The sequence below is a fragment of the Carassius gibelio genome, chromosome A12 (genome assembly GCF_023724105.1).
Source record: "Carassius gibelio isolate Cgi1373 ecotype wild population from Czech Republic chromosome A12, carGib1.2-hapl.c, whole genome shotgun sequence".
Taxonomy (NCBI): domain Eukaryota; kingdom Metazoa; phylum Chordata; class Actinopteri; order Cypriniformes; family Cyprinidae; genus Carassius; species Carassius gibelio.
In genome coordinates, this window is record NC_068382.1 from 18239176 (window position 1) to 18254919 (window position 15744).

Here is a 15744-nt window from a genome sequence, read left to right on the forward strand (position 1 = left end):
AGCACAAGGCAAAATCTCAGTTTATTTTCATTTAAAAATGTGCTTATACAGGGATAATAATAATTAACCTTTTTTTTTTAAATTGGGCTACTCACTGTTCAAAAGTTTGGTGTCCTGAAAGTAAGATGTATTATTTATGTTTTTGAAAGAAGTATTTTATGCTCACCAGGCTCTATTTATTAAATAGACTATTTTGTATTTATTACAATTTAAAATAAATATTTTTTATGTAAATATCTTTTATATGTTCATGTGATGGCTAAGCTGAATTTTAAGCAGTCATCAGTGTCACACGATCCTTCAGAAATCATTCTAATATGTTTTGCTGCTCAAGAAACATTTCTTATAATTATAGATGTTTAAAACAAATCTGCTCTGCCCAAAATAACAGCTTGTTTTGTAGACACCATATAGAGTAAGAGGAACTGAAATGTCACAACAATGGTTGAGCTCTCACTAATCAGTCTCTATGGTCAATACATGCTTAATTACATTGGCTTACTCATCTGCATATTTGTCCTATAGGTCTAAGGCTATTTCAAGTAAAGGTTTGTACAGATCACAACAATTTGGTGCAAGTCATCTGCAAAGATAACACACTTATTTTAAATGCATTTGATGTTTAAATGCGTTTGATGGGAGTGTAAACAGCTTAATCAAAGACACCAGTCTGAATTCACTATTGGCAGGCAAATAAACATGAATTAATGCTGCAAGGGAGCCAGTGTCAATGTTTTGAAAATAGAGGGACCACAAGACCGAGTTTTCATTTCAGATTAAATTACAAATGCATCTTTTCAGTTGTCGTACAGAGGCATGGCAAACTGATGATGTATGATTTAGGGTAGATCAAGAGGATATTAACATTGTCACATGCTCTCATGGAGTAAGTTCAGCACATTTCAAATGCCAGCCGCTTTTACATTTCTGTGTCAAGCCAGTAGTCTGTCTGAGAGGTGAAGATGATTAGCTCTGCACTCAAAACACCAAAAAATGGTGTTGAAGTCATGAAGGAAGATAGCAGATTAAATTAGAAAAGCTTTACATAAAGCAGGCTCTCGAAGTGTTGTTATTTACTTCATGGGCAAATCTCTGTGGGCTATTGCTATTTAAAATGTGAAAAAATTATCCAGCCTCTTATTTTGTTTTCTCCTTCATTTTGAAAATATGTTTCTTTGATTTATTTAAAAGCCAGTAGGCAGATATTATAGTGACAATATTTTAGTGCTTTTGTGTTTCTTGGCAGAATGAATTACTTTTGCAATAAAACACAAAAGCATTGAAACATAATTTTTCTTCTCATGTCATTTTTTTTTTCCGTCACCATGTTTCCTTAGGAGCTCCATAAAATCTTTATTTGAACACATTTGAATGTTGATATCGATAACATCTCAAGCTCAATATTTTACACTGTACACTAGAAATGCTAGATCTGGGGTTCTCAACTCTGGCCCTTGAGGTCCACATTCCTGCAGAGTTTAGCTCTGAAAAATCCTAATCAAACACACCTGAACAAGCTAATCAAGGTCTTCAGGATCACTAGAAAGTTACAAGCAGGTGAGTTTGTTTGAGGTTAGAGCTAAACTCTGCAGGAAAGTGGACCTCGAGGGCCAGAGTTGAGAACCCCTGTGATAGATAGATAGATTTATTTAGTATTTCGAACATTAACTGCGCAGCAAAGTGAATGCAAGAATGCCATTGAGTTTTCTGCCAGTGGCCTTAAAAAGGGCTATATAACTCAAAGGAGGTAATGCAGTATTCTCAGAGGAGTCTACAGAATGCAGCATGCTTACCACAGCTCTTCATGAACTTGACCCAGCATAAGAGCCCCTGTGGGGTGGACCTGGCTTTTCCAGATGCCGGCATGAATATCTATGTCCAAGGTGAAACGCAGAACCTGTTGAGCCAGGAGTCTTCTCCTGCACTCAACCTGAAATAGTATGCATAAATATGCTGCATGTGGCCCCAATCAATGATGTGCCCCAAAAAGTACAGCTGAGAACATACATGCTGAATGGCAGCTCCTGCCAAAGCACGCAACCCGGCTAACGAGCGGCTGCCTGGCGGGCACATGGCGTCAGGGTGCTTGTGCGTCAATAAAGAAGACAAACAGAGGCCAGCTGTCAGATTTGTCCTGATCTCAATTTCAGCACTATATTGCAACATAATCCTGGGAACTAGTCAACAGCCCAGGGATGGTCAAAAACAACCCAAACACAAATGCCAACCATTGAGACAGAATGTTGACTCTGGCTGGAAAGCGCTACACGTGTTCGCTTCCTGTCTTAGAAGCCATGCCATGGTTACAGTGAAAATATAAGCAGGCTGTTTCATGCAAGAGACAAATGATAGACTAAAGACAAGGTTAGGTGGAGACTAACAACATGATCTCTTTTGATTTATGAAGTAACCTCGTTCTTGTTTTAAATTCTTGATATTTAATCCCTATGTGCGCATTGACATTTCATCTGTCTTTCCTTTAAGCCAGTAACTGGAAGAAAAAGGCCTTCTGTGAAGCACTAAAATGAAGTTGAATTTTTTTTTTAAAGCATTTATACTTCTCTGTCGTTCCTTTATACGCACAGGTGTAGATCAACAGTGTCGATAAAGCCACCAATTAATCTCCTGTTGACATAGGAAATATCTTTACAAGATCTGAAAAATATTATTAAGGCACAAATGAGTAATGGAAATACCATTCCTTATTTGAATAATGGAATAAGCTAGTGAAGAGGGTTTTAAACAGTAAGCAATTAACCTAGTGGTTGCCTCGAAAATCAGAAAGTGTGCTATAATTCAAAATACATAACAAACAACTTCCTCTGTATTTAAAGTGGCTAAACATGGAAATCACAAGCTTTTAAAATATAACACTTACCACAATAGGCGGGAAGTACAATAGACAGAGGAACATCAAAGGTCTGCGGCCGTGAAACAGGAAGGATAAATTATACCCAGGTGTAAGATTGGAAGTGTTCTAGACACAGTTTAAAGGACTGTAACTCTACAGATGTGGCAGGTTAAACTTGTATTTTTTGTTCCACTCACAGTAGAGGAATGCATATATGAGTGTTAAGGTGACTGAAAAAGTTTGCTATGTTTTCAAAAACTTGGTCTGGAGAATAACAAGACCAGGTTTTAGACTCTTTTCCACATCCTGCATCTGACCTTTCAAACACCCTACCTCTGCAAACTTCGAAACGTGATTTTTCTAGTTTTTGAACCCACAGTACCCTCCAGTGGCAATTGAAAGGAGCTTGCACAAAAGGACGCAACCGCATATTCAAAACTGGGTAGCTCAGATAAGTAAGGTTCAGTCATTGAAAACACCATACTCGACCAACCAGTAATCTGAAAATTTGAATGCATGTGGCATTTTCAATGTATAACGTGTTTTTTATGGCTCAGTGTATTCTGCAGTATTAAAGGGATACGCACAAAAGAATGTGGTTTTAAATTCCACCATGCTGTTTTTCGATTTTAACATGCTCTTGATGGATGTTGTGAATCTCCTTTGCGCTCGTATCTTTTGCTTAAAAACGCGCTTAAGTTGTTCTTTTATTCATGCTTTTTTATCCCCTTACCCTGCATCTTGCATTTTTAAAAATGTTTGCATTATACTGCGTTTTTTTTTTTTTTTTTTTTAGTTTTTTTGTAAAAATGCATGGCCACTATATGCATTATTTTATAAAGAATCAGACATGATTCTGTTGAGTTTATGAACACAATGGCCAATCAGAGGTGTCCACAAATGTCATTGCTGAAACCTCTGAGTTTTTGCATGTTAGGGGGACCCCCAAGAGCTTTGATGGTGAGCGTGATTTCACCAAGTACAACATGTTCAACATGATCATTCCAATCAACCAATCAGAATTGAGAGAACTTTACAGGAAATGTCAGTTTTAAGCTTACGACCAGGATTAGGTGCTTCAACACCCTTGTTAATCAGCTATCATTTCCCTCTGATTTTAGGAATTAATTATGGATAAGGTTAGGTTTAGGGGTAACGGATTGGGTTAAGTCTGTATTTTTTGACAGTAATGTTGATCCAGGATCAACAAAAGATGTTGATCCAGGAACATGTCTTTCTTGGCAGTTCACGCTGACCAGCTTTGACACAGTTCTAACACTGATTCCACTGCCCTGTGTTTTTACATGCAAAAACCCATTCTGTGCACCTTAGGGTTTTCAATATCTTGTGATTTCCACTAGAATAACATAGTTTAATCTTATTGTCAGTTACATTTATGTCAATAATTGTCTTAGCACATTAGCTGTAACGTGTTCCTTGCAGTATAACAATTACGTTGGCTCTGCAGCCTTGTGCCTCTGAGTGAAAGCAACAACCTTGACTACTGGGCTCAGGTCTGGCCAGAGGTTTCACATTTCATTCGATCATACAGAAATAACCCAAAGAAGCAGATCATAACATAAAAAGAAAGCTCTTACAGTTTCTTCTTCTGTTCAGTACCAAAAATAAAACATACAGTCATCCAGTGATGCAGCAAAACTGCAAAATGGCCAAAGGTGCAGGAAGTACAGCTCTCACATCAAGCTGTCCAGCCACCAGGGCCGCGGGAAGTAATTTTGAACAGGGGGTGCTGTGAATTTTTTTTTTTTTTTTTTACAAAAAACCTATGAGCCTATATAGGCCTATTTAAAATACATTTTAAAAATAAATACATTGAGATTTACTACTTTTATTGTCATATACACTTCAGTGCACAGCCAGCCAGGGTCTGAAACGTACAGACATCAGTTCTCAGATATGCGCAATGGGTTATTAATCTGAAGCAGAAGCAGAATCAGAAATAATAGTTTAATAATCGAAAGAAAACTAAATAATTACTTTCATTACAATTTCAGATAGCCTATACATACATGCAACATATTAAGATACAACAAATAATATTACAACAAAATATAATATTAATCAAACTTCACAATAACGCTAAAACAATGCAATCGATTTGGTCAGCTGGCTTGAGTCACTGCACGTTTATGTCACACGCAACTCTATTAACTCCAAAATCTTTTTACGCACACCACAAGGAAATAATCTCTGACTATTTAAGCAATTTGTTTATTGAACAGTTCTCCACATCCATTACGCAAAGAACACACGCACAGTATAAAGCTTTCATCTCCAACCTTTTTACACAAACCACAAGGAAATAATCTCCGACTATTTAAACTTTATTTTAAAATTTCTCCACAATAATTACGCAAGGAACACACGAACGAAATAATACTCTCCATCTCCATCCCCACCACCTTACAAAAATACTATAATAGTGTACTACTTACAATTGCTTGGCTAGTCAAAGCTGATCCCACACTTGTTGCCAAAAAAATAAATGTTACAAGCGCGGCAGCACCATGCTCTTACCTGAGCTACATGCAGGCGGGGTGCCCTGGACTGGTTACAGGTGTGCGCTGTAGTATAGGTCTCTGCAGGAAAGTAATGGGAGTTACCAGATCAAGGTGTTTTTACACCATGATACCTGATTAGTTGATGTAATAGTGACGTTAGGTTTAGGGGTGGGGTTGGGTAAGGGGGATAATTTAGATTGCATGATTCAGAAACACCCAGCAGTTTCAAAACACCCATATGGTGATAAACGCCCACTTTTGCTCTGCAGAGACCTATTCTGCATGGAACGAGCGGGAAACCTCGTTACTCGGCGACCAAACCTGCCTGCCTGACGTCGACAACGTAACTTCCGAACCTGTGTTGATTAGGCCTCAAAATATGAAATTAAAATCCAAAATATACGTAATAGCCTACGTGTTTCAAAATCATTTTCTAAAATATTCATAAGGAATTTATAAATTGTGCAAAATATTTTAATAGGCCTACATTTTTTTTTATCTCCCTCTCGTCACTAGGGGGTGCTGCAGCACCCCCAGCACCCCCACTTCCCGCGGCCATGCCAGCCACTCACAAAATCTGGCATTAAATGTATGACAAGTAGACACTATCCACATAAGCAGTCTGATGATCTCAGTTGTATTGTGCATCAGCAGCTTTAGCTACAAAATGTGCACCGACCTGTTTACTGAGATAATCATCTCATGCTCTGTAATTTCTATGCAAAGGGTGGAGTGATGCTTTTAAAGTGAGGAAACATCAAAACTGTCCAAAATCATGACATTCGTCCTAGCTCTTCTCGAGATTCAAGAACAAGATCAATTTGATTCACAAGTAAATTCAGTATTAAAAATATCTGATTCAAAAGAGCAATTCAATAACAAAACATGAACTGGATAACAAAACTGGTCTGAATGATTCATTTGTGAATCAAACTGATCTTGTTCTTGCGTTTAGAAGATTATCAGCATACAGAAACTTGTAGTAGGCTATATATACCACTTTTATGATACTTTTTCATTATGCTTTTGTACTCAGGGTTCATTTACATTTATTGATTAGATGATACACTGAAACAGGTCATTGAACTCTAAAACTGCATACAGACCACTTTGCAATGCCCTTTACAGAAACCAGACAAGAGTTTTGGCTATAATACATGCACCAAATAAAAGATTTCTGATACACACGAGGAAGCATGGAAAGCTCAAACAACACTTTTGTTTAAGATCACCTTTCAAATCTTTTGCCATCCCATGACCCCATCCAGTCACCACCTGGTCAAACCTGTTCTACCAGGTAACAGAATATGTATGTCTCACTTGCTGACCCTAAGCTATCCACTCTTTGAAACAACTGCTAAACTGTATGTCTTCAAAACGCAAATTCCTCAGGTTTACCTTACTGGGTGCGCCCTGTCGTGATAAATGTAATGAATAGAGCCGACCTGCGTAAGTTGAGTTGAGGCGTGGAGGAACGAGACGTCACGAGCCTGACGCAAAAAATATGAATCCCACTAAGGCGAAGGCTATCTCATGAATATTAATCAGGCAACTCTGACGGCAACCTTCCAATGGTGATGGCTTGTTTTATAAATATTAATTAGGTACTGCTGACGTTGCGTTGTTACCTTCTACAGGCGAATAGTGTATTCATTAATATTAATATAACCCTTCACCATAGTATGATTTGTAAACGCGGCTTCTGATCTTCCGTCACATCAGCTCCGCAATACTGGCAGGGGACGAACAGGAAATTTTAACTAAAAGACAGCTGTAAGAGTGTTTGCTCCCTTTTATTTGTAGGAAACCAGTGTATTCCTGTAATTCAACTGCTTGTATTAATTGTCCCACCTATTTAGTCGCGAAGACAATGCTTCAGTGTCTATCTGGAAGTTCGTGTGCGCGTGTCATAGAAGGTTACAGGTCTACGTGGTATTTCTTGGTCCTGGTACTGGGGTATGTGTTATATCTGTTATTCGGGGCTTTAGTGTTTTCCGCGGTGGAGCTGCCGTATGAAGAGCAGCTTCGGCAGGAGCTTCGGACCGTGAAGCAGCAGTTTCTAGAGGATAATGAATGTCTGTCCGAAGAAAGACTCGAGGAGTTTCTCACCAGGGCTCTAGAGGCGAGTAATTACGGTGTGTCGGTTCTCAATAATGCTACCACTAACTGGAACTGGGATTTCACATCAGCGCTCTTCTTCGCCAGCACTGTGCTTTCCACGACAGGTGAAAACAGACTTTCTCTTGACAATATTAAATAGCCATGATAGAATTGTTTTTGTATTTTAACCCAGTTGTTGATTTACATGATATAATTTACTGTCTGTAGTCCTGTAAGCCGTTCTTTACAATAATTTACCCAAGAGCCGCAATGACAGAAGACAGCAAGTAGCGAGGCCTCTGTGATGTCATTCGTAAGGTCGACCTGTCCTCTTTGAGATCTGATAAAAGCATTAGCTTACGCCTATGAAGTCTGAAAAGCATGTAAAATAGGATGTGCCCTTTTTAAACAGCCCAGCATTTACTTTATATATATATATATATTATATATATATATATATATATATATATATATATATATATATATATATATATATTAGTTCATGATATATTGTCATTGTTAACAATCAGGCACATAAAGCTTTGTTGACTTTTAAGTCATTATGAAGGGAGGGAGAGAGATAGACTGCTCTAAGCCATAAACACTGTAGGCAGGTCTCTTTTCTTGAGTTACATCCTTGTTTTAAGCATATTTAGTATATCCTACTGTGTTTTAATTGCTTAGAGCAGTCTGTCTCCCTCCCTCCCTTCATAATGACTTAAAAGTCAACAAAGCTTTATGTGCCTGATTGTTAACAATGGCAATATATCACAAACGTTTACAAACATAATACAGACTGTAATACAGACCATAAATAAAGGCAAATTATATTTTTTCATAACAAACTTCAAAATTCAATAAAATAAGGTACAGTGGGAATTTAGACCCAGACAATTTATTTTGCATGTTTAAGGACAATTATTAGTCCTTAAACTTTACAACATTAAATGACCAGCACTTTTGCTAAATATAATTATATGCAATCACATGAGATAAATACATTTAACTCTTCTAGAAAAAACGATATATATATATATATATATATATATATATATATATATATATACACACACACACACAGATGCTGGTCATATTAGAATATCATAAAAATGTATTTCACTAATTCCATTCAAAAAGTGAAACTTGTATATTACATTCATTCATTACACACAGACTGATATATTTCAAATGTTTATTTCTTTTATTTTTGATGATTATAACTGACAACTAAGGAAAATCCCAAATTCAGTATCTCAGAAAATTTGAATATTACTTAATAACAATACAAAGAAAGGATTTTTAGAAACCTTGGCCAACTGAAAAGTATGAACATGAAAAGTATGAGCATGTACAGCACTCGATACTTAGTTGGGGATCCTTTTGGCTGAATTACTGCAGCAATGCAGCGTGTCATGGAGTCGATCAGTCTGTGGCACTGCTCAGGTGTTATGAGAGACCAGGCTGCTGTGATAGTGGCCTTCAGCTCTTCTGCATTGTTGGGTCTGGCATATCGCATCTTCCTCTTCACAATACCCCATAGATTTTCTGTGTGTGTGTGTATATATATATATATATATATATTTAACATGGACCAAATTACTTATAATGGGCTTCATTATTTCAAAAATAATGACCAGCAGTGTCATGCAACTTATTAATTAATAACAATAACATTAACATTTCAGTCAGTGCTCAGGATAGTACTAATAATATAATACCAAATACATAGATAAAACATTACAATTGTAATTGGGCTACTTTTAAATCGTTTTGTACTAATGGTGATGATGATTGTCAGAGATTTTACTATATTTATTACTACACCCTTACAAATAAAGAAAAACAAGTGCATGCTCACATATTTACATCCCTTTAGGAGCCCTAGTGGTTTTGTAATTCATTGCTGTGGGTGACCTGAAGGATGTCTGAAGGATAAGCATGCCGGTTGTGTAGTGTTTCCAAGGATTATGTAACTTAATCCAGAAGGATTTAAGTACTACAACAGGAACCAACCTTGACATTCCTAGTAACTTTGCCTTATGTGAATAATATGGTGTTTAATTAAAAAACAGATTAACTGGTTAATTAAGTAAAATGCTAGATGTGATCAGGCCAATCAGAACTAGCCAAATGACTTATCCCAAACATACCAAAACCCAAAATATGCCACTCCCATACCTAAATACAAATTTAGTTATGATTATGCTTTATACAAAAAAATAACTTACAAATGTGGGAGACTGTAAAAAATATTTTTTTCGAAGTTAAAGTAAATAAAACAGATTATTGGAGTTTGTATTACAAATTTTATATTTAATTCAACGTCTTGCCATTTCTTTACATTCACATTTACAATACAACACATTTTTTTTATTATATAATATATAATGGAAAAATAATAGAGCAGCTTTTTTAAGAAAACACGTAGTTAAAAAAATACACTGCAAGTCTAAAGGTTTTTTTTTTTTCAAAGAATATAATTAGAATAGAGAATGCTAGAGTTAGAGGGTCAAATAAAGATGGAAGAAATGTGTTTTTAGCTGATTCTTGAAGATGGCTAAGGAGCTCAATGTCTCCCAACCAGTATCCCTCTCTTATCTCATCATGTAGAACAGTTTTATTATTGGTAGAATATAAAATGGGTAAAATAGTTTAGTACATCTATTTCAGTCAAATACAATCTGTGCAATATGACCTATAACCAGCGGGGGAAAATTCAACCTGTGAACTGACCTATTCAAAGAGCTTCATGTGTTTTTTCCAGGATATGGCCACACCGTTCCTCTCTCAGATGGTGGTAAGGCCTTCTGCATCATTTACTCAGTGGTGGGAATCCCATTCACCCTGCTGTTCCTGACTGCAGTGGTCCAGAGGATCATGGAGTTCAGTACCCGCAGGCCAGTGGAGTACCTGCACCGGCGCTGGGGCATGTCCAAACCTACGCTGGCTGCCCTGCACGCCACTCTTCTGGCTATAATAACCATCTCCTGCTTCTTCCTCATACCTGCCATCATCTTCTCAGTACTGGAAGAGGACTGGAATTTCCTGGAGTCCTTCTATTTCTGCTTCATCTCTCTAAGTACTATTGGCTTAGGCGACTATGTACCAGGAGAAGGCTATCATCAGAGGTTCAGAGAACTCTATAAATTAGGCATAACAAGTAAGTGCACAGTTTGTTAATCATTTTAATTCAATTAAAAATTTAAACCAATTTTATTTAATTGTTGCTGTACAGAGCTATATATTGTACATTACATTTTACTTTTACTTTTACTTTCTCGCATTTATACATTCACTACTGTTCAAATGTTTGGGGTTGGAAATGTTCTTAAAACGTTTTTTAAAAGAAGAAGTTGCTGATTTGGTGCTCAAGTAACATGGTTAAGGCTGTTTGACATTTTTTTTTCCAACAGTGTAAAGTTCCTGTCACTTTTGATTAATTTAATGCATTTGTGTAACGATCGGACACTGGAGACGAGAGATCCAAGAGCGGTGTTTATTGGGTAATCCAAAAATCAAAATCCAAAACAAGCAGGGGGTCAAAACCATGAAATCAGTCAGGAACAAAACAAACATTAAACAAGAAATTAGAACCAGAAATCACAAGGGACCGCGAGGAAACTGGGTGACGGAAAATAAGGACTCCATGACATAGACAGAAAACAGATCGGTTAATATAGACAGGATAATGACGATGAAAGTGAAGATAGCTGAGTGCAATTAACAGGTGTGCAATTACCCTGATGAAGGGACAAGGCTTTGTGGGAAATATATTGCCTGCGGTGAGGTGCCAATGGGGAAGTGAGACCACTAGTGGACACCCGGGGATACACAGACCAGACACCGTAACAATTTGTGTTTAATAAAAGTAATAATCTCACTGATCCAAAACTTTTGAACAGAATTTGATAGAGACAATGAAACATGTAGCAGAACTTGAACTTCTTTAACTTTGATTGAACTTTATCTTAGGTTGCTTTGTTAACTTAGTGTTTACATACTTAGATTTTCTTTTTTTCCCCCAAACAATTAATTGACCAACGCTCCGAGTAATATAACTACAGACCCCTTAAGGGTCGCTTTCTGATTCTTATTAACCTTATCTGTTTCTCTCTTGTACAGTATATCTGATATTGGGCTTGATCGCGATGTTGGTGGTTCTGGAAACCTTCTGTGAACTTCAGCACCTGAAGAAGCTCAGGAAGATGTTCTACTTAAGGAAACAAAAAACAGAGGACCAGCTTAACATTGTGGATCATGATCACCTCTCATTTGCCTCTGTGTCAGACCAGGCAGCCTCATTTAGGGAAGATAAGACGGATATGTTTCCTGATGACATAGTCTCTGCCTCACCTGCTACCTCCAATGGACCAATGGACCGATGAGACGTACTGAAATTCTGTCATGTAAACTTGACACGTTAATATTTCTGAAACATCTCCGCTAAGAGCATAAATGTATTGTTAGTGTACCGTACTCTGCTGTCACATTAACGGAAAACTACCATAGATACAAATATTTGAAACACATGCTAAAGGTAATTTATTATTGATAAGGATTATATGAATTTGTAGAATACATAATATCATATGACATCATTGTTCATGCAGTTGCTGAACTGGAAAACATGTTGTGACCAGGGTTTTGTGTGTGTTTGTGTGCGTATGTTAAAGATAAATCCATCCATTACTCTGAATATAAATAGTTAACTGGTAAGTGGTTGTAGACTAGTATATCATACTTCATATGCTGTTCTTGTTAGGTGACTTAAAGGGATCCACATCCTGTATTACAGATGTATTAATGGGAATCATGTCTTACTTAGACTAAGTTTGTAGGCATTGCTTAAGAAAGGAAAACACTACATGACTCTTAAGACAATTTCTGCCCTGATTTACAGTCTGGAAAAGTCGACACTATCAAGTATAGTCGACACTATCAAATATTTTAGGCAGTCAGAGTTGACAGATTTCGCAGAAAATCATATAAGGTGTGTATGATGGGCACAGACTCCTTTTTTTTTTTTTTTTTTTTTGCTTCAGATTATGATTATATCCTGTCGGAGGATATCAAAAGTTGTATATTTAGAGCTGATTTCAGAACACATTGTTTTCATTTGTCAGTAAAAAAGGCACACATTTCTGTGTGAGTTTGTTGTGTTTTTGGAAAATCTGGTGATTGTTTGATCCTTAGACTTTTAGTCGTTTTAAAAGTTGTGTGGTGTATTCCAGCCTTAATTCTACTCAAGGTCTGCAATTGCACGATACCTAGTGTTTTAAAATCTGTTTTTGATTTAAAAAATCATGTAGTGTATTCCAGCCTTTAGCCATGGCGCATTGTTTTTTTGTTTTTTGTTTTTGTTTTCTTAGATTTTTTTGAAAAGACAGGGGCAGGTCCCTGGTGACATTCTTTAATTAACTTGTAAAGGGAACTTATAATATAAATTTTAGTAGAGACATCAGACAATCAGAAATCTGTATATTTAATTTCTTTACTTGGCTTTAGTCATGTTGGCTCTTCTGCAGTTGCAGTAGGCATTGTCCACCACCTAAAGGTGCTGTTGTGCATTGAGTGTCATTACTGTTGTATTGTAAGATGAGAGCATCAGTGCATCGGTACATTCTTGACATATACCCAGTGACTGGGTATATTGCTGAAGGGAACTAATGTTAATTTATAATTATTTTTGGTTTTAATTTTCATATTTAAATTGTATTGCACATGCCTAAAGATACTGAAAGTTGTGCATTTATTGTACCATATGTCTTGAGTTGCACTTTAACAAAACAGAATAAACTTGATTTTTGGTTATACTGTAGATGGTGTAATTGTATTGTGTCCATTCTTCAGGCAGAAGCACAGTTTTGTACATATGAACTGAAACAGAACTTGCAGCACATATCAAATCTAATCCAAACACATCTCCACCTCTCAAGAGATTTTTACTTTGATTATTTTGCTAGGCTATATAGGTGTGTTAAAACCCTGAGCAGCTGTACAGTCTGTTAACAGTATATCAGAATGCCTGCTCAGTGCTGTTAAAAGAGATATTTACTCTGCTGTTTGAAAGTGAATTTGATGCCATCCTTTAATAGTGGTGCTGCAATTGGGCCGAGGTTATGTTAACAAGGCCCTGCAGCTGGAAGTTTAAGTAATGATTCATCTTCTATAGGTATTGACTTTATATGAGACATTTGAGACAATCGAGACATTTGTTAACAAACAGTAAAAGTACAGAGTTCATTCATTGTGAATGCTAATACGGAGATTATAGCTAAAACATAAATACATTTAAATAACAAATTATATAAATTATTAGGCTTCAAAAGTATTTGATGAGTAAAATCTGGGTTCATATAGAACTCTCTGAGTCTCATTGCTATCTGGGAGAAAGAAACAAAATATTGATGAGTTTGTTTTGATGGCTCTTTCCTATGAAAACGTTTGATGTGTAGTACCAAAGGTAAAGGTACAGTATTTTATCTGGCAGTTGAAGGACTAGCAGATCAACTCAAAGAAGGTTAGATGACCTCCTATCTGGAGCAAGAAGCCACCCTTGTCTAACTTTTGAAATAAATGAATAATAACCCTATGGATTACAATAAATATTATATATATATATATATATATATATATATATATATATATATATATATATATATATATATATATATATATATATATATTGTGGCGGGGTGAGGAACTACACGACAACCGATGGACAAAGAAAGTCCCCGAAGGGTGGATTTATTAAGTAAAATAGTGCTCTTGGTGAAGGCGGTGTTCCCCGTGGCGCTTCAAGTCCCTCGTGCTCGCTGTGTCCTGAGTGGTGGATCCCGTGCTGTGCTCTCCTTGGTGGGGCTGACGGTCACACGCTGCTCTCTGCAACAGAGGAGGTAAGGGTTAGCGTCTTTGTTGGGAGACATTCCTCCCCACTCTGCCTTCCTCCTCTGCCTAAGTAGGCGCCGCTTGATGAGCTGCAGGTGCGGCCGCTCAGCCCGTGATGAGCTCGTGCCGGTGATCCTCGTGTGTTGCCAGGGCGACGCTGACGAGCGCTCGGGACGCATGTCACACTCCCCCCCCCTAAGCGTCGACCTGCGCCTACGGTACAATGGGGAGATATGGGGCGGGTGGGGAGTGGAGCCTGACAGACCTGCGAAAGCTGCCCCTATCCTGGAGAGGCCGTCCGCGTTGGCGTTGGCCGTCCCCGCCCGATGTTGTATGGTGAAGTGGAAGTCCTGGAGCGCAAGGAACCAGCGGGTTACCCTGGAGTTGGTGTCCTTTGCGCGGGCCATCCACTGCAGTGGCGCATGGTCTGTCAGCAGGGTGAACCGGCGTCCGAGGAGGTAGTAGCGGAGCTCCAGGACTGCCCACTTGACGGCCAGCGCTTCCTTCTCCACGGCGGCATACCGTTGTTCGGTCGGGGTCAGCTTCCGGCTAATAAAGATCACCGGGTGTTCCTCGCCGTCCTGGACCTGGGAGAGAACGGCTTCCAACCCGGTGTCCGAGGCGTCGGTTTGTACCAGGAAGGGGCAGTTGAAGTCGGGGGCTCGCAGGACTGGCTCCGTGGTGAGGGCTGACTTCACCTGCTGGAACGCCTCTTCCGCTTCTGGACTCCAGGCTATCTTCTCCGGTTGCCCCTTCCTGGTCAGATCTGTCAGGGAAGAGGCTAAGGAGGAGAAGTTAGGGATAAAACATCGGTAGTATCCTGCCAACCCCAAAAAGGCTCGTACCTGGGTCTTGGTAGAGGGCCGCGGTGCCGAGAGGATAGCTGTCACCTTCTTTTCCTGGGGGCGGATGAGGCCACGTCCCACGCAGAAGCCCAGGTACTTGGCTTCGGAGAGAGCCAGGTGACATTTCCGGGGGTTGGCGGTGAGCTCCGCCCGGCGGAGGTCCAGCAGCACCCTCCGCAGCCGCTCTAAATGTTCCCCCCAGGTCTCTGAATGGATGACCACGTCGTCGATGTAGGCCGCGGCGTAGGCCATATGGGGCCTCAGCAGGACATCCATGAGCCTCTGGAATGTGGCGGGGGCCCCGTGCAGGCCGAAGGGAAGGACCCGGTACTGCCAGTGGCCACTGGGGGTCGAGAAGGCTGTCTTAGGCTTGGCATCCTTAGACAGGGGGACTTGCCAATACCCCTTGGTGAGGTCGAGAGTTGATAAGAACCGGGCCCTTCCTAGTCGATCCAGGAGCTCATCGACGCGGGGCATGGGATAGCCATCGAATTCAGAGACCTCATTTAGGCGGCGGAAGTCGTTGCAGAACCTTAGG

At 38.9% G+C, this 15744-nt stretch overlaps 1 protein-coding gene across 1 annotated transcript; it reads left to right on the forward strand.

Moving 5' to 3' along the window:
- Positions 1-7044: 7044 nt before the first annotated feature.
- On the forward strand, positions 7045-13291 carry LOC128025369 (potassium channel subfamily K member 1-like). Its single transcript, XM_052611656.1, has 3 exons — positions 7045-7598; positions 10238-10633; positions 11596-13291. Exons 1-3 carry the CDS (start codon positions 7244-7246, stop codon positions 11856-11858), a joined length of 1014 nt encoding a protein of 337 aa, XP_052467616.1. The 5' UTR covers positions 7045-7243; the 3' UTR covers positions 11859-13291.
- Positions 13292-15744: the final 2453 nt, after the last annotated feature.

Coding starts and splice junctions, on each gene's coding strand:
- LOC128025369 (XM_052611656.1), top strand. CDS start 7,244: ATGCTTCAGTGTCTATCTGGAAGTTCGTGTGCGCGTGTCATAGAAGGT. Junction 7,599..10,237: donor CACTGTGCTTTCCACGACAG/GTGAAAACAGAC, acceptor TGTTTTTTCCAG/GATATGGCCACACCGTTCCT. Junction 10,634..11,595: donor CTATAAATTAGGCATAACAA/GTAAGTGCACAG, acceptor TCTCTTGTACAG/TATATCTGATATTGGGCTTG.